The following is a 24982-nucleotide window of genomic DNA, read 5'->3' as shown; positions in this document are numbered from 1 at the left end:
GGAGTTAGCAAAATGAGAATGAACTGCCAGTTATTCAACCTTCTAGACTTTATTCGCATTTGTTTAAAGTGCATAGGTGTATAAACACTTTTCTGGATTGAGGATCCAAATCCTTCAAATTTCCCAAGTTGTCCAACCACAAAAAAAATTAAGCACCAAACGCTCCAGTCTAGACCAGGGGACCTCAACCATTTTCTTATCCCAACATGCTAAGCTGTTTGACACATTTTTATCAGGAACAGCAATTCTCAAAACTGAGGAGCTATTATCAGAATCACTGAGGAGCTATTATCAGAATCACTGGGGCAGGAAGCTTCCATTTGCCTGTTGAGAATTTCTGAAGTCTTAAAATTCATTTATTCCTGGGTTCTTCTCTAACAATACTTCCAACATTAGCAAAGTACTGTTTTAGTTTTCAGAATCAATAGTATCTGAAGGTTTGAAAAATTTGCCAGGTTACTTAAAAACCCTCACTGCCAAGCAAATTTTTGTAAATGAACTTGATGATCTGTCCACAGACCATCATCAAATCAATAAAGTTCAACAGGTGAAAATTAAACCTCAGGTGTGCAAAATTCATGGTTCAAGGAGTAGGTAGACATATTTATTATAATTACACGATTGTTAACAATGTGTACTGCTATCCAAAAGTGAACTACATTTATTGCTACTTTGTTCACTAGCATAAAGATGCAATTTACATACATAGAAAATATTTTATATGCGTTGATACTGCCATGTGTAAACATTCTTACGGATATGTTTGTGAACTAAAATTGACAAATATATATTCCTATAATGTTACCAACTTAAGATCATAAACCATTCTCATGTCTGCTCATTAAAGCTAAACGGTCTATTACATGTGAATCTCAATTATTTTTATAGAAACATCACACTTGATTACCATTTTCTGCATTTCATTGGTTGCTGTTTGTATTGAAAACAAACTGGGAAATTGAGAAATCAAATGTAGTACCTCTCTTAAAAAGAGGAATTGTTAACAAGTAGGAACTAAACTGCCAAAAGTTATTTTCCATAATACTAGAGCCAGTTATTACATACACAAATTATTATTTATTTATTTTTTCTAGAGATAGAGTCTTGCTCTGTCACCCAGGCTGGAGTGCAGTGGCGCGATCTTGGCTCACTACAACCTCTGCCTCCCAGGTTCAAGCTATTCTCCCGCCTCAGCCTCCCGAGTAGCTGGGATTACAGGTGCACATCACCATGACCCCGCTAATTTTTGTATTTTTTTTTAGTAGAGATGGGGTTTCACCACGTTGGCCAGGCTGGTCTCAAACACCTGACCTCAGGTGATCTGCCCAGCTAGGCCTCCCAAAGTGTCAAGTTATTTTAATAATGGTTGGAGAAAAGAAAAGATGACTTGGATGCCATATTAGGAATACTATTCAGTAACCTCGTTAAAAATTGCTTCTATTTGCTGTAGTATTAAATAACAATGGCTTTATCCTACCAAATATAAAAACCACTTTTAATGTGAGTCTCTTTCCAAGACATTAAATCATAAAAGTTTATTTCAGGGAAAAAAATACAACACTTTAAAGCTTCCTTTACCTAGATTTCCATTTCTAATTACATTTTTTTTGTTTTGAGACAGAGTCTCACTCTGTTACTCCCAGGTTGGAGTACAGTGGCAGGATCTCAGCTCACTGCAACCTCCACCTCCCGGGTTCAAGCAGTTCTCTTGCCTCAGCCTCCCGAGTAGCTGGGACTACAGGCACACACCACCACACCTGGCTAAGTTTTTCTATTTTTATTAGAAATGGGGTTTCGCCAGGGTTCAAGCGATTCTCCTGCCTCAGCCTTCCGAGTAGCTGGGACTACAGGCACGCACCACCACACCCAGCCAATTTTTTGTATTTTTAGTAGAGGCAGGGTTTCGCCATGTTGCCCAGGCTGGTCTCGAACTCCTGAGCTCAGGCAATCCAGCCGCCTTGGCCTCCCAAAGTGCTAGGATTACAGGCGTGAGCCACTGCGTGGGGCCTCTAATTACATTTTAACATCTACATTCTGGGTAGATTCATATAATTTTAAGAACATTTTAAAATACTCAAGTCCCCAGAAGCAAAAAATTTAGGAAACTCTAAAACAAGGAAGATGCACAACACACATACATAACCAGAGAGCAGCAAAGAATCAAAGGTGTCTAACAGCTATTTTGAATTTCTGACCCTTGTTATTCTGTCAAATTGATATTTGGATTAAAAATGAGGGATGTTGTTTACTTAATAGGCAATACTCACAAAATTGACCTCTTTTGGTCCAGAATTAAAGTATTGCAAGGCCAGAATACAAAAAAAGAATCTACTCCAGAATGCTACTATTAAATTACACAAAGAAATAACATGGCTTATCAAGTACGAATTTATAGCCAAAAAACCCTTAACAGGAAGAATAAGTATTAAAAAGGAAACAAAAAGTAATAAAATTAACTATCCAAGTGATTGGATTATCAGTAAAACTATTTTTAAAAAGCCATGAACAAAAAGATCTAAATGATAATAAAAAATAAATACTTGAGAAAAATAGAGTCTAGAATTGGATAAGAGGATAAAGCAAGATAAAGGAAAGACAAAGATCATTTTCATTTATAGTTTATATGCTATAATGCAATTAAATTATTTAAAACATGTTGAATTTCACCAGGCTCTTTACAGGATAGGTAATTTTTAGGTGTCAATGACATTTCCCTAATAATCATCTTGTGACTTAGGGCATGACAGTAAATTAGAGATTCCAAAGCAAAGAGCATACTATTAATTTTTTTTGTTATGGATTTTCACTTGCCTGACAGACTGAACCAAATGTACATTATTTCAATTAGCTTTGTTTCTTTGACTGGAGAGCTCCAAGTCATTTAGTAATGTTTTTCAGCAAACCTACTTTTTCTTTTAATACTTACTCTAACAATATGTTAGAAGTATCCTTAGGGTAAGGGGGCCGGGCGCGGTGGCTCGCGCTTGTAATCCCAGCACTTTGGGAGGCTGAGGCGGGCGGATCACGAGGTCAGGAGATCGAGACCACGGTGAAACCCCGTCTCTACTAAAAATACAAAAAAATTAGCCGGGCGTGGTGGCGGGCGCCTGTAGTCCCAGCTACTCCGCGAGGCTGAGGCAGGAGAATGGCGTGAACCCGGGAGGCGGAGCTTGCAGTGAGCCGAGATGGCGCCACTGCACTCCAGCCTGGGCGACAGAGCGAGACTCCGTCTCAAAAAAAAAAAAAAAAGTATCCTTAGGGATAAGGAAGATGAAAGAGCCATCACCCACTTAACACTGATCACTTCCATAGACATTTAGGTTTCTTCTTTTCTTCTAAGAGGTTTCAGTTTTTTAATGTTCTGAAAATTCCAGGTGCCCTTTTATTGTTTAGAATAATTACCTTTGAATTTAGAAAAAAAATTGTAATGACATCTGGCAGCATTATAAATCCAAAGCTGTTTCGTTAGAAAACATGAGTATATAAAAGAACACTGACCGGGTGCGGTGGCTCACGCCTGTTAATCTCAGCACTCTGGGAGGTGGATGTGGGTGGATCATTTGAAGTCAGGAGTTCAAAACCAGCCTGGCCAACATGATGAAACCCCATCTACTAAAAATACAAAAATTAGCTGGGCGTGGTGGTGGGTGCCTGTAATCCCAGCTACTTGGGAGGCTGAGGCAGGAGAATTGCTTGAGGCTTGAGCCCAGGAGGTGGGGGTTGCAGTGAGCAGAGATCGTGCCCTCCAGCCTGGGTGACAAGAGTGAGACTGTTTCCAAAAAAAAAAAAAAACAAAAACAAAATATTAATTTTCATGCATTTTAGCTAAAGTTTCTTTTTGCTTGTTTTGGTTAAAAGCCTTGGTCTTTGATCTGCATTAAATTTTTGTTACTTTTTACCAAAAGAAATTATATGCTGCTTAAAATTATTTTATATTCTTGCTTTAGATTAAATCAAATGTTGGGCAAAAACCAACAGGTATAATGTTAAACCTGCTATCTTTTCTGATAAAAAGTATCTTCTGAAACTGACTGCTTTACAAAGATTAGTTTGCTAAGTGGACTGATTTTTGTAAAACATACTGTAGGTAGTAAGAGGATAATATCAGAATTAAACTTTATAAGCATATCCCTCTCATGCCACGTGAAAAGTCATCAAGGGCTATTTAACCAGTGTTAACAGATTTTAAATGTATATTGATATGTACAATTAGCTGTGCCTCTCATTAACAGTTTATACAATAAAATATCACAAAACAAAATTCTGCTTACAATTCAAAACTTTAGAAGTTTAACCACAAAATAACATTAACTTTAAAAGCAAAAATTTTTAATTGGGTACGGTGGCTCACATCTGTAATCCCAGCACTTTGGGAGTCTGAAGTGGGTGGATTACCTGAGGTCAAGAGTTCAAGACCAGCCTGGCCAACATGGCGAAACTCTGTCTCTATAAAAATACGAAAATTAGGCTGGGCACGGTGGCTCACGCTTGTAATCCCAGCACTTTGGGAGGCCGAGGCGGGCGGATCACGAGGTCAGGAGATCGAGACCACAGTGAAACCCCGTCTCTACTAAAAATACAAAAAAAAAAATTAGCCGGGTGTGGTGGTGGGCGCCTGTAGTCCCAGCTACTCAGGAGGTTGAGGCAGAAAAATCGCTTGAACTCAGGTGGTGGAGGCTGCAGTGAGCCGAGATCACCCCATTGCAATCCAGCCTGGATAACAAAGCCATACTCCGTCTCAAAACCAAAAAAATTTTTTTGTAAACTTTTAAAAACTGAGAAAGTTATATTTTACCAATAACTTAAGAATCATTTCTAAATCTATAATTTGTAAAATTAATGCAGTGACTTTAATTGTGGACTACCAAATACCAACTATGTACTATAAAACAGAAAATCCTAATGGGAGAGGCTTATTATTTGTCATATTTATGAAAGTAGAGGAATGGTTGTATGTATTTAGGGTTAAAACAAAATCAGCTAATTTGATTACTATATTCAAATGTCTACTACCTTTAATAAATATGGATTTTTCAAAACAGTTAAAGATGGGCTAATTTGGATTAAGTGCTTTAACACTGACATTATGTTAAATTATTGAGCCCAAAATCCTCTTTAAAGACTTCTATCATGGAATTAATCACAAATATACTAAAAATTGACACCTCCTCCCAAAAAAAGTCTAAGAAACCTTTACTTCTTTTAGCTCTTAATATACTAAAAATTGACACCCCCCTCCAAAAAAAAAGTATAAGAAACCTTAATTCTTTCCCTTAGCTCTTCTTAGTAAATGTCTTGTTTTCCTTTTCTGTTTTTTGTTTTGTTTTGTATTTGAGATGGAGTCTTGCTCTGTTGCCCAGGCTGGAGTGCAGTGGCGCGATCTTGGCTCACTGCAACCTCTGCCTCCTGGGTTCACACCATTCTCCTGCTTCAGCCTCCTGAGTAGCTAGGACTACAGGCACCCACCACCACGCCTTTTGTATTTTTTAGAAGAGATGGGGTTTCACCGTGTTAGCCAGGATGGTCTTGATCTGACCTCGTGATCTGCCTGCCTTGGCCTCCCAAAGTGCTGGGATTACAGGCGTAAGCGACTGCCTTTTATGTATTTGAGACAGGGCCTCACTCTGTTGCCCAGGCTGGAGTGCAGTGGTATGATCATGGCTCATTGCAGCCTTGACCTCCCAGGCTTAAGCGATCCTCCACCTCAGCCTCCTGAGTAGCTAGGACTACAGGTGTGCACCACCATGCCTCACTAAGTTTTTATTTTTTCTAGAGACAGGATCTCACTATGTTGCCCAGGCTGGTCTTGAACTCCTGGGTTCAAGTGATCCTCCCTTCTCAGCCTCCCAAAGTGCTAGGATTACAGGTGTGAGTCACCGTGCCCAGCCTTGTTATCCTTTTCAAAATCAAGTTTATCTGTTATTTCAATAGCCAAATTCTTTGCTGTGCTCTTTCTAGTTTTTTGGAAGAATTTTTGTTTTTTTTGAGACAGAGTCTTGTTCCGTTGCCCAGGCTGGAGTGCAGCGGCACGATCTCAGCTAATGGCAGCCTCTGCCTCCTGGGTTCCAGTGATTCTCCTGCCTGAGCCTCCTGGGTAGCTGAGATTACAGGGACATGCTACCACGCCGGGCTACTTTTTCGTATTTTTAGTACAGACAGGGTTTCACCATGTTGGCCAGGCTGGTCTTGAACTCCTGACCTCAGGTGATCTGCCTGCCTTGGCCTCCCAAAGTGCTAGGATTACAGGCGTGAGCCACAGCGCCTGGCCAAAACTTAATAGTTTTACATTACTGCTAAGGAATTAAAACATCACAAACTTCCGTTATATTATTTAACAATTGTTTTTTTATAATCACAGTACAACTGGCTATCAAGAGTTGGTTTCTAAAACCACAATTTATACTTTTCCATAGAGCCAAAGTATACTAATTTATATTAATCATTCCAAATATTCCTTACAAACTTCATTCTTATTTGCTTACCATAGGAAAACACTATTTTACTATGCATCCTTTAAAATAATTTCTGAAATAATAGCTTTTTATTTTGAAAATCTGTCTAGTACTGCATATTTTAATGCAGATTAAAATTGTACTGAATTAGACTGTTTACCCAAAGCTGTATTAAAGAGAGCACTCTCTTTTATTAATGAATTAAATAAATAATTATAAGGCTAAATCGCTTTTCAAATGATCTTTTAAGTTGAATAATTGGGTAGAAAAAGTATATATATATTGAGATGTATTTAAGTTATTAAATGAAATGTTATATAATTACAAAAATTAGTGGTACTATCTGACTAAAACACAAAACTACAAGTGACTTCAGAGCAGGAATGGAAAATGGCAGGATATACTAGAATATTTAGATGTATTAATAGAAAAGTTGTTCCCATATTTACTCCCAGGAAGTTTCTGAGGCATAGCTCCTAACCAAGTGAGTGGATGTTTTAACTCAAATAAAAGTTCTAAAGTCCCTATTTGTATTGTTATATATTTGCTTTCATTATCTTCATGCTTTTCTTGAAATGAATCTGTACATTCAACATACAAATAAAAAGCATCTATGTTTTTTAAAAATGTATTTCATCACCTATTGGATATACCTATTTCATTTTAAGAGAATTAAGAGAAAGTTTAAAGACTAGGAGAGTTTAAAAAATATATTGTTTATATGATTTTTTAATGCAAAGAAGAGATTCTTCCCCTCAAAAGATGGGATAAAAATCCCTGCAAAATGCACTACTCCATACTCTCCATTAAGTGCCGACTACATTGTAGAAACAAAATCTCTCGTAGAGAACTAGTTGTGAGAAATAATGACTATCCCTAAAGATATTATACTCTCAATTTTTACAACTTAAGTCAATATTTAATTGTTCCTAATATAAAGATTTAGCTTTGGGAGAAAATGAGCCTTTTGAAATTTTAACCTAGGTCAATCTAGTTGATTGGCATTAAGGACATAAGGGCTCATACACTTGTCTATCCTTCTGTCTCTTGTAGGTTGAAACACCATTTCAGTCTGTTCCCATACTTAAACAGTTTCAGGTCTCTGGACAGAAATTAACAATATGAACAAGTTGGGTGATGAAGCACAGATAAAGTCCTTAAAATACATCTTGTTTACAGTCCTTTTTCCCATTTAATTTGTATAATAAGCACCAAAACTGGAGCCAAGGTTTCAAAAGGCGATGTTAACAGCAGGAACTATAATTTAATCACACAACACTATGTAACATTCTGTATTTTTGCCTGTTGATATGTAACATAGTTAAGTTTATTACAAACATTATTTCCTAAGACTTATGGTATAAGTGCTCCTTTTCAAGTATTACCACTTAATAGTGTTTAATCTACAAGGTAACATTAGGTAAATCAATGATAAATGTATATAATGCAATACACTGTGCCACTTCTCCCTACCCTGTGTTAAGGTATTATTAAGAAAATCAATTAAGAAAAAAACAAGACAACTATTATAACTGAAACAAGGCTATGAACATCACAGATGCATGTCTGAGTAGATAAACAGCATTTCCCCTTAATATGAAAGTCATTTTGTCAGAGACTCCTATATCTTTAGGCTAGCATTGTTTTAGCAGCAGCTAGTCTTCAGGACAAGATCAAAAATTTCAAGCGAAAAAGACAACGAGTTACTCTGAGAAAACATGAACCCACATTACTAATAAAAGAAGCAAACTGCTGGTTTCACCTTAACATAAAATTGGGTGTGTTCCCTTTCACATGTGATTTAGTTCATTTATGTGATGACAGCAAAGCTTCGGAGTTCTGTGGTACATCAATGAGATGGACTAATTTGTTGAGAAAGCTCTTATTTGTTTTAATATTTAAATTGTAACAATACAATAACTAGAAAAAGGTCAGTGCCTCCGTAGCTTTAAACCCCATCAATTTTCAGTTGTTTTTCAAAATAAAGATGCAATTAAATCTATGCTTCTGCAACAATAGTGCAATAAAGTATCCTTTCCTGAATAAAGGAATTGAGGTTTATCCCAGTAGAAGCTTTAAATAAGGTAGACTGTTGCCAACTATGTATCAATCCTGTATGTTTGATATAAAATTATCCGGAAAGCTTAAATTGTCTTGTAAAGCTAATTCGGCTAAAGCTTCACATAAGTAGCAATGGAAATGAACAGAAGTGCACTCAATATAAAACACTTTTCAAAACTACTCCAAAAAACAAATGACAAAAGTGGTTAAGAACAACTGAGCATCTGTTGTGTGTACCAGATGTAAAAGATGGACCCCGTGGTTACTTGCACTGTTTGAATTATGTGAAGGTAAAATTAAGACTTAGTCCACTTCCATCTCTCCAGAGGATTTAGTATGCTGTGAACTGTCTTTTGTTGCATCTGATTTAGTTTCAGTTCCACTCTGTCCATCCATTGGGCCATTGTGTTCACTGTTAGCTTTTGCTTTGTCTTCAGGAACTTCTACTTTTGGTTTGGGCTTGTAAATGATGGGGTTACAGAAATTATCCAGTTCCTAAAGACATGAAGAAATTGATATATTAAAACGATTACAGAACAAGTTACCATTAACTTTCTAAATTCCACATTAACTTTCTAAATTTTCACATAATTCCACCTTTCTGAATTTGCTCAGCTAGATAGCCAACTGTTTTCTTCAAATGCCTCATGAGAGATTTACCTTGTTAGTATATGTCTGTGGCAGTCAAAAATTACTGAATCTTAAGCAATTATTTTTTGTACTTAACCTTTCTAAAACTTGTTTCTTTATAATAATTCAAATATAGTTTACTTTGGCAGGAATAATTTTTAATTCTTCCTTTAAATTATGTGTAATGCTTTGCTATGAGAATTACATCAAATAACACCTATTTCATAAATTGAAAATTTTCAACATTATATGAAAACAATTCTAATAAATGGAATCATACAAATACATAAACAACATTTTTTTTTTGAAAATAGCTGAGTAGCCTCTTCTGAAGGAAAAAGTGCCATGAAAGTAAATTGGAACTTAATAATTTAGACGAAACAATGTTCTTCAATTTCCTTGCTTTTTACAAATAGAAGACCACTATACAAACACTACTCAAATTTAAAAACCTTTGAAGATCAATGTCACAAAGATTGAGGTAGGGACGGAAATATAGGGATTAACATCTTAGGGGGAATGTTTTAGTTGCAAACTGCTCTTGTCACACTCCACATCTCATCTCATTAGGAGTAAAATATATATTATAGCTTATTGGCAAAACTTTGTTAAAATAAAAATATTGTTATTACTTACTTCATTATAAAAAATACCAGCTTTTGTTAAAAAAAGAAAAAATCACATATCCCAAAACATACTGTTATTTTAAAAATCCCCTGAAATTCCATCTCCTACAAATTAACAATATTAACCTTTTGGTGGATATCCTTCTAGTTTTATGTTCAGGCATACACATACATATAAACAAATCTTTTTTTTTTTTTTTTTTGAGACGGAGTCTCGCTCTGTCTCCCAGGCTGGAGTGCAGTGGCGCAATCTCGGCTCACTGCAAGCTCCGCCTCCCGGGTTCACGCCATTCTCCTGCCTCAGCCTCTCCGAGTAGCTGGGACTACAGGCGCCCGCCACCACCCCCGGCTAATTTTTTGTATTTTTAGTAGAGACGAGGTTTCACCGTGGTCTCGATCTCCTGACCTCGTGATCCGCCCGCCTCGGCCTCCCAAAGTGCTGGGATTACAAGCGTGAGCCACCGCGCCCGGCCGAATATAAACAAATCTATGAGCACACATATTTGTACAAATGAATACATTTTATTTAGGTTCTGTAATTTAGCAATACACTGTATACATCTTTATATCTAAACAGATATCTCTATATGTAAAATGCTATATTTAATGGCTGCATAGTGTTGTATGGATGCATCAATTTATTGATCTAGTTTCCTATTGATAGGTATTTAGATTGCTTCCTTTTTTTTTTTTTTAATAGACAAGGTCTTGCTCTGTCGCCCAGCTGGAGTGCAGTGGCACAACTGTAGCTCACTGCTGCCTCAAATCCCTGGGCTCAAGGGAGCCTCCTGCCTCAGCCTCCTGAGTAGCTGAGACTAGAGATATGCGCTACCACGCCCAGCTACTTTTTGTATTTTTTGTAGAGATGGGGTTTCGCCATGTTGTTTATGCTGGTCTCGAACTCCTGGGTTCAAGCAGTCCACCTGTCTCAACCTCCACAAAGTGCTGGGATTACAGACATGAGCCACAACGCCTGGCCAACATTTTCATTAGCAGTGCGTTTTAAATTGCAAAGTTTATCTTGGAAAAAGATTTTACCAGGGAAGTTTATACACTTCAAACTAGGTCAAAGACAGACTTATACTGAAAAATTTTGTAATGAAGACTTAGAGGTCTCATCCAACCTATAAGTCTGAAATACTTAATCAGAAGTTGTCACATTGCTTTTATTTCATTCTGTATTACTCTTGAAGTTTAAAAACCAGCCTGGTATATGACAAATTAAATCAAGGAATACCCCATACCTAAAATCTTACATTTTTTTAACTAAATAAAAAATTAGTCTTAAATTTCTGTTCTTCTAAGTTCTTCTGCAAGTTGATTATTTGCCAAAGTATGACGCATTAAAAATTTTAATCCTTGAAACCATTAAAAAGGCAATTTCATAAACTTCTTACCTTTGACTTTGCTACTATTTCTGAAACTTTTACCACAGGATCTTGAGTGAGACTTAATTTGTTCTGTGCATTCATCTTACTATTCAGCCAACTCATGGCATCACTGATACATTTTTCAACCTTTTCCATTTCAGCAGGATCCAGATGATCATATCTTTCATCCTATTTAAAAAAAAAAAACTTGACTGCATGTAACGATTTTTCAGCTAGCACCAGTTTATTAGTAGTTTCTACTTTAAAAATTTGGACTCTTATTGACTGTATACCTCAAATGTACTCATCTGAAGAAACCCCATACAAATAACACAGAACTTAAGAGAATGGGATAAAAGATAAAATCAGTGTGAGTTTAAAAAGGAAAGCCTCTCTGAAGAAATCAGGTTTGGGAAAGAATGACTACTAAGGAATACTCATGGAGAAAGCACTTAGCCAAGAAAGAAGCTGCAACGAAATGGAATTTGTAAAGGAGAAATAAGGTGAATAAGGCATATAGCAAACTAGCCACAAAATTATGAATATATAATAGAAAAGCATATTAAATTCTTGATTAGAAAAATGACAAAATTCTTTCTGAAAAAGAGAAACTGCAGCTGTCACATGTAATAGACAACCAAGTAGTCATGGTTTAGATTAGTGACAGAATCGAAAGAAATGGCAATGAACATATAGAAAGAGAATCTCCTGATGGATTACAGTTTGGACACAGAAGATAAAGGGAAAGAGAATGTAAGAACACTCCAAAGTCAAAGAAGTGGGAGGATGGTGATGCCATTTTTAAAATCATAAAGCTATATATATGAAGAAAAAAAACCCCAAACAAACAAAAAGCCCATAAAACTTCCTCGGATACCCAAATCCTCTTTCTGCTTTTATTACAAATTATGCATCAATCATCTGACTCAGTTTCTAGGTCTCCACATTTTCTTGAATTTCTTCCTATGTCATGGATCACTTTTTAAGTTTCTTTTGCCAGTTCATCCTCATTCATCTCTCTACCCACATGCTTTAAAAAAAAACCTCTAGCCTGAACCTCTTCCCTTAACTCTCAACTCTATATCCAACTTTGACTTTCTATTTGTAAAGTTTGAAATGCTTATGTTTCAAACACCTGATTATGTCCCCACCTACTCTTCCCAGTTTTCCTCATCTCAGCAAATGGAAACTTCATTCTTTCAGGTCAAAATCCTTGGAGTAATTTTCAACTTCTTTGTGATAGATTTACATCAAATCTATCAGGAAATCTTAAAAGCGTCTACCTTCAAAATAAATGCAAAAATCTAGCCACTTCTTGGCTCCCCAACCCTACCATCTGGGTTCAAGCCTCCATCATTTCTTAACTGTATTATTCTAATAATGTCTTATTCTGTCTGTCTGCCTCCAGATCCTTAAAAAAAAGCCAAATGTTATTACTCCTGTGCTCAAAAACCTCCAACAGCTTCCTATCTCAGAGTAAAACCCAAACTTTTACAAGGGCCAACTAGACCCATTTATGATCTGGCAACTGCTACACTTACCCCTATTTTCAACCACACTGACCTTGCTGTTCCTCTAACATGTTCTCCCCTTGGTGTTTTGCAACTGCTATTTGTCTAGAGCATTTCTCTTCCCGTTATCACACATCTTTGAGTTTTCACTTCTTCATTTCTCTAACATGTATATCACCTTATCAGTATACCCTTCTGACAAACCTCTTCCAACCCTGGCAGTCCTTTACTTTTTCTGCAGCTTTTTATTACTATCTGACATAACTTACAGTAATTTATTGTCCACCTTTCACTCCTGAAGCATATTAAAAACAAGTTCAATGTTTTGTTTGACAATATAGTTCAGTCATCTAGAAAATAGCCTAGCACATAATAAAAACTCAAATATTCGAGCAAAAGTGAATTGCCTTGTGTGGGATAATATCTTAAATCTGCATATTGAAGAAGATAGCTAAAGCCTGGGGAGCACTGTGACACTAGTAATTATACCAGATTTAAAATATTCTTGGTGTTTTCATTGGGTTGTTTCTTCCTTCTTACTTTTTCATTATCCTTACATTCTATCTGTGCCTATAAGAACAATTTGAACACTGATATTAGCAGGCATATTTACAATCAATATCTGAATTTTTCCTTTAGGTTTGCTGGACTGCAGTTTTTGTTTCACAAAACTAAAAAACCTCTTATTTCTAAAATAAGTAACTCTTTTCCATTTTGTGTAGTGGAAAGCAGTATAGTTGCTGAGAATTTGTATATTGATGTCAGACTGGTTAGGTTTGAATGTTGATCCCATCATTAACTACTTGGGTAAACCTCAATAAGTTGCTTAAATATTTCTGTTTTCTTAGTTGTAAAATAAAGATAATAGCATTAACTTTGTATAGGATATATCCTGGTGAGATAATCCACATAAAGTACTTAAAATTCATGACGTGCACAATAAATGTAAGCTATTTTGACATGCTTGAATATTTCTGGTGCTGGTCTCTTCTTCCTACTAATACATGTTTAACATCAATGACAAAAACTAGGGATTACAGAGAATATTTACTTAGAGTATGGATTAAAAAACTTGTCCCATCGGCTAAATCCAGCCACTGCTTATGATTTTTTAAATAAAGTTTTTGGGAACACAGCCACGTCCATTAGTTTGCATATTGTCTATGGTACTTTTGTGCTACAATGGCAGATAAGAATAGCTGTATAGACACAGTAAAAACTACAAAGCCTAAAATATTGTTTGTCTTAAAAAAAGTCTGATAACTACTGATTTAGAGGAAACAAAACAATAAGCTTAATTTTCTCAAATTTTATGGTTATATCTAAATGGAAGTATCATCTGTGTAGCTACGTATTAGAGGCTTAAAGACAGTGGAAAGATTACGGTTATATAGATTTGAATATGTACATAAAAAATAAAGCGTACAGGAGATTATGGATGACTAATGGACTGGAGGACAAAAAGCAACTAAAAGAAAATTAAGCCAAGAAACAAAATAAAGGCTAGCAGAGTCCGGTGTCAAAGAGGCCCATAATTAAAAAAAAGTCAAAGAGGTCCTCTTTTTCGCTACATGAAAAACATAAAAATGAAATCTCTAAGAAGAAAACAATGGATTTGGTCACTGGGTTATTTTATAATGTAGTTTCAGGAAATTCTAAAAGATGAAAGCTACATACCTTTACTGTATTTCAAATGTATCAGAATCCTTAAGTGAAATTCTCCAATAAAAAAAAAAGTTTTAAGTTTGGTACACAAAGTCTCTGGGATTTGATAGCTACAACTGCTATAGCTTTGTAGCTGAGAACTTTTAGATTTGCCCCATTCTATGTACCATGCACATGCCATCGTCACCAATTGGCTTTATGAATTCAGTACCTTGTTTCTATAAGCTTCTATCACTTTCATGACAAGTTGGATCTTTTTTCCCAAGTCATTTAAGGCTTTTGGTCTCTCTTCATGCTCCATGTACTTCATTTGAATAGGCTGGCCATATTTCTGTTAACATAAGAAATTTTTAAAGAAGAAAAATTGTTATTATTTGAGTTTTAACAGAAAACTTTTATAGGGCCCTTATAGGATGATAAATAGGAAGAAAAGATGGGCAGATAAAAATATATCCCTTATTTTTCTGTATGGAAGCAAGTTACAGTAGCTGCTTCTTCAATCCTACACAAGGATGCCTTCCTCACACCTTATCTTTTTCTCACTCATTAAGATTACTTCTTAGCTTCTCAAATCCGATGTCTCAATCAAAACTTTAATTCCTTAAAAGCTGGGTGTTAAAACTTTATAGAACTATTAAAATAAGAAAACCGTAAAAACTATACTGCATGCAGAATTTGTAGATTTGAAACTTGGTATCAAATACTCAAAATCATAATATAACCCTCTATGTACAACATAATTACTGGGACTGATAATTATTATCAACTAAAATTTACACATTTGATCAGTAAAATGTGTACTGTAGTATATGTAGGTTTTTCCCCTACATGTCTTGGATTAAGGAGTTTCTAAATGTTAAAACAGACTCTGTAGTTTTGCGAAGGGGAGCACATTAGAAGGATAAAATATTTTCTTTTGAATTCTTTATATATTTAAATAAAAATCGGCTTATTTTAGAACAATTTTAGATTTACAGAAAAATTAAAAGGAAATTATACAGAGAGCAAGCACCAGACGCTTCTCTATGCTTTTCTCTAATGTTAGCATCTTAGGGTACGTTTGTCAAAACTAAGAAACTACCACTGGAGCATTACTATTAACTGAACTACAGTCTTTATTCAAAGTTCATTATCATCTGTTCCAGGATACCATTACTACATTTGGTCTATTCACATCATACTTTTTATAGTTTACATGTTTTTGAAAGGGAAGCAAGTACTGCATTTTTTTTTTTTCCATTGGGACAGGGTCTTGCTCTGTCACCTAGGCTGGAGTGCAATGGCGACAGCTTACTGCAGCCTCAAACTCCTGGGCTCAAGTGATCGTCCTGCCTCAGCCTCCCAACCTGGAACTACAGGCACATACCACTGTGCCTGGCTAATTTATTTTTTGTAGAGTCTTGCTTTGTTGCTCAAGGTTGGTCTTGAACTCCTGGCTTCAAGTGATTCTCCTGCCTTGGCCTCTCAAAGTGCCAACATTACAGGTGTGATTCACTGCTCCTAGCCACCATTTTAAATTTTTAAATGCCATCTTAAAAACAGAAAAAGTAAAACTTGTGAAAACTTCTGTAACATTCATTTCTATGGCTACTTATATATTTGAAGCAGAAGAATCCATAATAGGAACTGCTAGGATTTCCAGTTATTTCTACTGGCCTCAGCTGCTTGGCTTGTGTTTCTTTTTTCTTCTTTTTTCTTTGAGATGGAGTTTCGCTCTTGTTGCCCAAGCTGGAGTGCAATGACGCGATCTCAACTCACTGCAACCTCCGCCTCCTGGGTTCAAGCGATTGTCCTGCCTCAGCCTCCTGAGTAGCTGAGATTACAGGTGCGTGCCACCATGCCAGGCCAATTTTTTGTAATTTTAGTAGTAATGGGATTTCACCACGTTAGCCAGGCTGGTCTGGAACTCCTGACCTCAGGTGATACACCTGCCTTGGCCCCTTTGGGCCACTGGGATTACAGGTATGAGCTACTTCACCTGGCTGGCTTGTGTTTCTTTTAGGGAGACAGGGATTAAAAACCACCAAGAAGACATGGTAAAGCCTAGTTTTGCTATCATAAACTTAGGTTTTCTAATTATTTCCTTTGGAAGTAATTTGTTGGCATGAAGGTAATTTTTTGCACAGTATTAACTTCTTTTACTTTTAAGTTGTGTAACTTCTTTTGCACACCTTCCCCCACCTCATGCCTGTCCTGAGTTGTAAAGGGCTATCTTTTCCCATATTCTAAAAATCCTTGTTAATGTCATCATTTAGCATCTATGTATCCCTTGCTACTCAAAGAATGGTTCAGGGACCCGCAGCATCAGCATCACTTGGAAGTTTGTTAAAAGTGGGCCCACCTTGTATCTACTGAATCAAAATTTCCATTTCAATAAGCACCCAGGTAATTCATATGCACATTAAAGAACTGCTATGATCCATACTAAGAAGGAATGACTGAAAATTTCCTTCATCCTTCCAATATAAACTTTTTTTTTTTTTTTTTTTTTTTTGAGATGGAGTCTCGCTCTGTCACCCAGGCTGGAGTGCAGTGGCACAGTCTCGACTCACTGCAAGCTCCATCTCCCGGGTTCACGCCATTCTCCTGCCTCAGCCTCCAGAGTAGCTGGGACTACAGGTGCCCGCCACCACACTCGACTAATTTTTGTATTTTTTCTTTAGTAGAGACAGGGTTTCACCATGTTAGCTAGGATGGTCTCGATCTCCTGACTTCATGATCTGCCCGCCTCGGCCTCCCAAAGTGCTGGGATTACACGCGTGAGCCACTGCGCCCGGCCCAATATAAACTTTTAATCTTTTAAGGTATTTTTTCCAGATTTGGTAGCAAGTATGGAAGATCTTTCCCTAAAATAACACTACTGACCTAAAAAAGGAGATTTTGTGGCCAAGTCTCCTTATTTGTGAAAGGATGTTAAAATTCAAGAGCAGTGATACTATAAGTCCTTGGCTGGTCAGGTATCCCAATGAGCTACACTGAAAATACAACAGGCCAGTGTGGTATTACTCCCTAACATCAGACAGTTAAGAGTCAGAGGAGCAGGAGAAGAGGGTGACTCCTTTAATTGTCAAGAAGATATACTTATCACTTCTTAAAGACATGCCAGTAATATATAGCTTGTGCAAAAGTAACACTCTGATCATCTATAAATATTTATATTTCGACATTATGACTATACAATATCTGATTTCAATTATATAGCATTGCTCGCTTCTCAAAATGCTTTTAAAATTAGAACATTTCCTCTTATACATTTCTGATTTAGTAATTTTTCACATACTTACTAAAAACATACAGATCCAGCAATCTCACTACTGTCTATATATCCAAAGAAAATAAAATCAGTATGCCAAAGAGATATCTACACTCCATGTTCACTGCAGCATTATTCACAATAGCCAAAATACAGAATCAATCTAAGTGTCCATTAATGAAATGATGGATAAAGAAAATGTGGCATGCATATACAACCAAATACTATTCAGCCTTAAAAAGAAGTAAATCCTGTCATTTGAGACAATTTAGATGAACCTGGAGGACATTATGCTAAGTGAAATAAGCCAGGCACAAAAAGACAAATACTGCATGATCTCAAAGGTTGAATCTAAAAAAGGTAAACTCTTAGAAGCAGATAGTAGAATTGGTGGTTATCAGGGGATGGTATGATGGAGAGCTATTGGTCAAAGGACACAACATTTGAATTAGACAAGAGGAGTAAGTCAAAGAGATCTATTGTACATCATGGTAACCACAGTTACCATATATACTTAACAATATACTGTATATTTGAAAATTGCTTGAGAGAATAGATTTTAAGTGTTCTGCCTCCCAAAGAAAGAAATGTATGTGAGGTAATGCATTTGTTAGTTTGACTTAGTCATTCCACAATGTGTGCATAATCAAAACATGTCATACACCATAAATATATACAAATTTTCCTCTCAATTAAAAAATTAAAAATTAATGGACCATACACTGTGCTCTTACACCCTAATTTTTAGAAAAAGTTACTGATTTATACTAACATGGACTTTAAAAAAATGTACCTTTAGTTCTTGAAGCTTATCCACATAAACTTGTTTAGGTTGGTCCTCTCCGTCTTCATAAAGCCAATTTTCTGTGTCTTCCAATACTGCAGACAGTTTACTCAAGTCCTAGTAATATATTTGAGAGACACTAATTAAAAATACTTTCCTTAGAAATAAAAGTCATCATTGGGCCCAGTGCAGTGCCTTATGCCTGTAATCCCAACACTTGGAAAGGCCAAGGTGGGAGGATCGCTTGAGCCCAGAATTAAGAGACCAGCCTGGGCAATATGGCAAAATCATATTTCTACAACAAATTAAAAAATTAGCCAGGCGTGCTGGCATGTGCCTGTATTCCCATCTACTTATGAGGGTGAGGTGAGAGGACTGCTTGAGCCCAGAAAGTACAGGTTGCAGTGAGCTGAAATCGTGCCACTGCACTCTAGCCTGGGCAACAGAGCTAGATGCTGTCTCAAATAAATAAATAAATAAAAATTAAAAATCATGGAAGGACAGAATGTTTTTCAAGTATAAAATATTAAATTTCAAAATTTTCTAACTTCTTATTCAAAAATATGTTTTTCACCATACTTCTGCAACTTGTAAAAATAACTAAGAACCTTCCCCATATGGGCTCAAGATTGGCAACAATAACAACATTTGGTACATTTATTTATGTAATTTGTACTAGCATTCTCGAGTAAACCTTTAAATAGTCCTCACAAAAAAATTACGGAATTTAGACTTACTTCTGGAGTGATGAATTTTTCATAGACAGTGCCCAGCCTGTCTCTAAAATCATATACATATTCTTCAACGGCATTCTTAGCATCATTTCTTTCTTTCTCTAACTTATCTTGCATAATCATCTTCCCCTATTCAAAAAGCTTCAGATTAGTTGCCATAAGAAATAGGGAAATAGAAATCAAAACCATGAGACACCACTTCACACTCACTAGGATGATTACAATAAAAAAAATAGGTATTCATGAGGATGTGGAGAAAGTGAAACTCTTGTACACTGCTGAGAGGAATGTAAAATGCTGCAGCCACTATGGAAAACGTTTTGGCTGTCCCTCAAAATGCTAAGCACAGAATTTCAATTTCACTCCTAGATAACACCCACAAAAAAATTGAAAGCAGAGACTTGAACAGATACTTGTATGTCAGTGTTCACTGCAGCATTATTCACAATAGCCAAAAAGTAGAAACTCAAATGTGCACTAATAGATGAACAAATAAAAAAAGTATATAAACACAATGTAGTATTTTATTTCAATTTAAGAAGAAATGAAGTTATGATATGTGCTGAAACAAGGAATCTTGAAGTCGTTATGCCAAGTAAAATAAGCCAGACACAAAAGGACAAGCATTGTATAATCCCACTTAACATGATTCTTATCTATTGATAACTAGGCAATTCACAAAGACAGAAAGTAGGGAACTGGGAGAAGGGAGGAAAATAAGTTATTATAGAGTTTATGTTTGGGGTGATAGAATTGTTTTGAAAATAGACAGTGGTGATGGATGCACAGTATGGTGAATGTAATTAAAGCCATTGAATTATACACTTAAAAATGGTTATAATAGCAAATTTCATGTAAAAAAATTAATGTAGTATACCAAAAACCACTGGATACTTTAAATGGGTTAATTATGATATATAAATTTATCTCAATAAAGCTGTTAAAAAACAAAAGAAAACATAGCCTATGTCATTCTACATACTCAGGTTAAAATCCTAGGTTCCCTATTTACTATCTTGAGATAGGAAAATCATCTAAACATAAGTTTTCTTATCCTAAAACAGAGAGCATAATTCCATCTAACTCATATGGCTGCTAATAAGGTTGAGAGAATTCATGTAAAATATTTAGTTCCATGTTTGACACATAACTGGTAATGAATAAAAGCCTTGCGGGGGTGGATATGGTATAGTGGTTGTGATACTGAGCTTTGGAGAACAATCACCTGGATCCAAATCCAAAGGGTATTCTCTGATCCTGGGTAATTTAGTCTACTTGTGTCTCAGTTTCCTCACCTGTAAAATGTAGTTCTCTAACAGAACCTACACTTCATAGGTTTGAGGGTAAAAATAAAAATTATTTACAGATGTTAGTTTATGATGAACAAAAGCAAAGAAATAACCTGAAGATTATAATACTTGAGCAAAATTTTCACTTTAATAAAAACACACATAAACCTAAGAATCCCTTTATAAACTACAATGCATTCACATTTGTGAATTGTAAATAATGAGACATTCAAAAGTTAAGAAAATCTCATTCTATATATAAAATTTGCCATAACTGTGCTTCCCTACAATTCATTCCTTTGGGAAAATTTTTCTCAAGACACACAAATTCCAAATTATTCAGGATCTCCAGGAATGCTTGCTTCACATAAAATGTAGCCTTTAACAATTAACGAATAGATGATATAGGTAGGTACTACAAAAGCAAGCATTGTAAAGTCAGAAGACTGACCTTTTAATGCCAGCTGAGCTTGTAAAAATTAGGAACTACCACTTAAATGTAAACTTATAAAATATAAATTACTTCTTATACAGATACTGGTAAAGAAACAAAACTTGTTTCCTCTAGAGACTGTAACTTAAACATGTAAATAGAAAAGAACATGTAAGAAAATGTCAAGAATGACAAAGATTTTAAAAAAATATTTAACGGATGTCAGAAAACATTTTGAACAGAGATATAATCTTTAAGGACAACACAGGAGAAGAGGCGAGCAGCTAATATTTCCCCATATGTTGTCTGCTGGGTGTCGTTGTTAAAGACAGAATAAAAGGAAGAATCAACTTCAGAAAAGTCTTTCCCTATAGAGGAGGCAATACATGTTTTTCACACAACTAAGATGATAGCTACACAGTATATATGGCATTAATACAGCTCAGTATTTTGTAAAAAAATAAAGCAGTTTAGTAATCTACTTAATATAATTCCTTAGGAGTTATAAACTAGTGCCCTAAATTTTGGAGATAATCATTGACTTCTACAAAATTTCAGAATAAACTACCACCTATTTCAGCATCAACTCAGATTTACATACCTCATTTTCAATGTAGCTGTTGAGAAGATCTTGGCCCAGTTGTCTACATAGGCTACTCTGGATCGGTAGATCAATACTTTTGACTTTTCCTTTTTTAAGTGTCTGATTTAATCGGTCTTGTTTGTCTGAGACAGCTGACTGCAAATCCGAAAGAGAAGTATAAATTTCTAAAATTAGCTTAAAAACAGATTTAAGAGTTAAAACAAAGTAAAATCAAAACGATTACGATGTGTTATATTTATTTTAAAGTACTACCTTAAGACTGATGTTATTTTGTAGTCTGTGTATGTTAAATCCTAGTTTCTATATTAAAAATATTGGGTTGGAAATGCAAAGCAAAACTAAAACGAGTAGCTACTTCTCACCCATTACAGTGGCTATAATAAAAATATGTAAAATAATAAGTGTTAGTGAGGATGTGGGGAAACTGCAACCCCTCATACATTGTTTGCAGGATTGTAAAATGTTGCAGCCATTCTGGAAAACAGTTGGGAAGTTCCTCAAAATGTTAAAGATGACAATGTTAACAAAACAATGTTAACAAATATGTTAAACAATTATGACCCGGCAATTCCATTCCTAGGTATATGCCCAAGAAAAATGAAAATATACACCCCCGCAAAACGTGTACATGATTGTTCATAACAGCATTATTCATAATAGTAAAAAAGTGAAAATAACCCAAATGTTTATCAACTGATAGATGGATAAAATGTGGTATGTATTCATACAATGCCATATTATTCGGCCATAAAAGGGAATACTGATATACTCTACAACCTGGACGAACCTTGAAAACATGTTTGGTGAAAGAAGCCAGTCACAAATAAGTACATACTGTATAACTGTACATATATGAAATGTTCACAATAGGCAAATCTAATGCCTATTCCCTGTGGCTGGCAGGGAGAAGGTTGAAGGGAAATGGGAAGTCACTGCTAATAGATACAAGGCTTCTCTTTGGGATGATGAAAATGTTCTAAAATTGTGATGATGGTTGCACAACTGAATATACTAAAAACTGTACAACTAATTGGATGATTTGAATGATATGTAAACTATATCTCAATAAAGCTGTTCAACAATTAAAAGTTTGAAAAATGTTAGAAAAAAAGTTTCCAGGTTTTAAATAACTTTAGAATCTAAGATTTAAAACTAAATCTTTATAATCTCTGAGAAATGAATCTATTTGGCTAACTTGCATAGATTAAATTCTATGCAGGTTAGAAAGATCTGTTGAAGATGATAGCTTTAAGAGTTATAACCACATTCATCTGGGTGACTGGGGCAGGGCCTCTCCCTTCTGTCTTATTGGCAATCACTATCTTAGAAAAATAATTACTCTCAATAAATCATTTATCCTTTAACATTTTATTTTTGAAAGTATTAATTTTTACACATGGAAAAATATTTTATGATATGCAACAAAATACTTAGAGTGGTTAATTCTGAGATATAGAGTACAGCTAATGTCAGTTTTCCTCATATAGCTTGTTCCATCTCATATTTTTCTGAAATGATTTTTTTCACTTAAAATTTTAACTTATGTATTCATACTTTAGAAATACAATGCAGTTATTGGTGAAGCATGAGAAACAATGAATTAAGGAAATAAGGTAAAGAATTCAGGCAATTTTATTGTTGGGTTCTTGATAAAATTTCCTTTTTTTTTTTTTTTTAACTTTTAAGTTCAAGGGCACATGTGCAGGTTATATAGGTAAACTCATGTCACAGGGGTTTGTTGTACAGATTATTTCATCACCCAGGTTATTAAGCCTAGTACCCATTAAGGGGAGGGATCCTCTCCCTCCCTTCCACCCTCCACCCTCCACCCTCCAGTAAGCGTCAATGTTTGTTGTTCCCCTCTATGTGTCCGTGTGTTCTCATGAGATGAAAAAAAAAGTTAATGAAAAATGTATCTTTTTTCCTACCAAAAAAGGTAATTTTGCTGATGTTGTTAGGGTTCATTTTTAAAAAACACAACTCTTAATAAATCATTAAAGTATATTTATTCTGGCTATCAGCTTTCTATACTTTCTCACAATTCTAATATCAAAAATATCAAGTGCATTAAAAGCATTATAAAATACAATAATTCAAAATATCAATTTCAAAAAGACACAACTACAGAAAAAGTAAACCAAACCTTTGTTTTGGCTCCTGTATGATCAATTTCCTCTTCTGGGGTGTGTTCAGCATGACATTTTTGATGCCCTCCTTCTTCTTGGTCAACCTGCATTTTATCCTAGAAGGAAAATACATAATTGATAATATATGCAGTGTCTTTTTTTCGTTTTAAAAATGTAAACTGCATCTTAGAGTTCAAGCCTGTTTTGAATGTAAAATGTAGAAACAGTTAAGTAGAAGCTCATTTTTCAAATGAGAATTGCTACAAATAAACAGATTAACAGGTAAGTAAAGTGAAAAGATCTATTTGATGCTATGGGATAAATCTTGTTTATCTATGGCTAAGTAATTGCAAAATACGTGGAAAATTGTTCTCAAGCCAAATTTACAAATCAAGATTCACAAAAGCTTACAAAAAAAGAGAACATTCAAGGGTGGGGAGCTAGGGGAGGGATAGCATTAGGAGAAATACCTAATGTGGATGATGGGTTGATGGGTGCAGCAAACCACCATGGCACGTGTATACCTATGTAACAAACTTGCATGTTCTGCACATATATCCCAGAACTTAAAGTATAATAAAAATAAATAAAAAGGAGAACATTCAACTTGATATGAAAAATGTTTATAAATAACACGAGAAAATGAAAAAGATACAAAATCTATGAATTACACAAATACAATATCTTTAAATTGTAAAATGTAAAACAATTAGAAATACCCACTTTGAGTTTTGATATGAATTAATCGAAATTAATCAAATTAATCAAAACTGAGAGTGGGTGTTTCTAAATTATTAAAAGGTATACTTTTAAGATTTTTTTTTATGTCTAAAAACCAAACTTTCTACCAATAAAATCTCCAAAATGAACTCTCCACTTGGCAAATAATCCCATATATATAATAGATTTTTTTGGTCACCCTCTTAATCCTATCTGTCACCATCCTCCTGAAGAAAGCTTGAAATGTAGGAATCAGCATAAGTTAGTTCTTCAACTACATCTAGAATTAAGCAAATCTGTAATACCCAGAAAGCTATCTTGAATAAAAGCTTATTTCTGCAAAAGAGGAGCTAATTTTTTTTTTGTAGTTAAAAGGTCAATTATTCTTTGGGAGGCCGAGGCAGGCAGATCACGAGGTCAGGAGTTCGAGACCAGCCTGACCAACATGGTGAAACCCTGTCTCTACTAAAAATACAAAAATTAGCCAGGCGTGGTGGCGCACGCCTGTAATCCTAGCTACTCAGGAGGCTGAGGCCGGAGAACTGCTTGAACCCAGGAGGCGGAGGTTGCAGTGAGCTGAGATCGTGCCACTGCACTCCAAACTGGATGACAGAGCAAGACTCCTTCTCAAATAAAAAAAACAAAACAATTATTTTTGATATTTCAACTCCCCTGCCCTACCTTACAACCTCCCCAACCCTGCTGATAGGTAAGATAGGTGAAA

The 24982-nt window shown here is 35.4% G+C and overlaps 1 protein-coding gene across 3 annotated transcripts in view; it reads right to left on the bottom strand.

Annotated features, from left to right (window-relative positions):
• Positions 1-7624: 7624 nt before the first annotated feature.
• The window catches only part of HSPA4L (heat shock protein family A (Hsp70) member 4 like), a 52912-nt gene continuing 35554 nt past the window's right edge, over positions 7625-24982 (bottom strand). For all 3 annotated transcript variants that reach the window (XM_055275874.2, XM_055275873.2, XM_055275875.2), the window contains 7 exons: positions 23556-23654; positions 21410-21547; positions 19090-19215; positions 18362-18469; positions 14527-14646; positions 11167-11328; positions 7625-9008 (listed from right to left, as the gene is read on the bottom strand). In XM_055275874.2, the coding sequence (XP_055131849.1) occupies positions 8817-9008; positions 11167-11328; positions 14527-14646; positions 18362-18469; positions 19090-19215; positions 21410-21547; positions 23556-23654 (945 nt within the window). In that variant the 3' untranslated portion in view covers positions 7625-8816. The remainder of the gene's footprint in view (positions 9009-11166; positions 11329-14526; positions 14647-18361; positions 18470-19089; positions 19216-21409; positions 21548-23555; positions 23655-24982) is intronic.

Source organism: Symphalangus syndactylus, chromosome 4 (assembly GCF_028878055.3).
Source record: "Symphalangus syndactylus isolate Jambi chromosome 4, NHGRI_mSymSyn1-v2.1_pri, whole genome shotgun sequence".
In the NCBI taxonomy this organism is placed as follows: domain Eukaryota; kingdom Metazoa; phylum Chordata; class Mammalia; order Primates; family Hylobatidae; genus Symphalangus; species Symphalangus syndactylus.
Note: the sequence above shows the minus strand (reverse complement) of the source record. Positions and strands in the feature narration are given on the sequence as shown.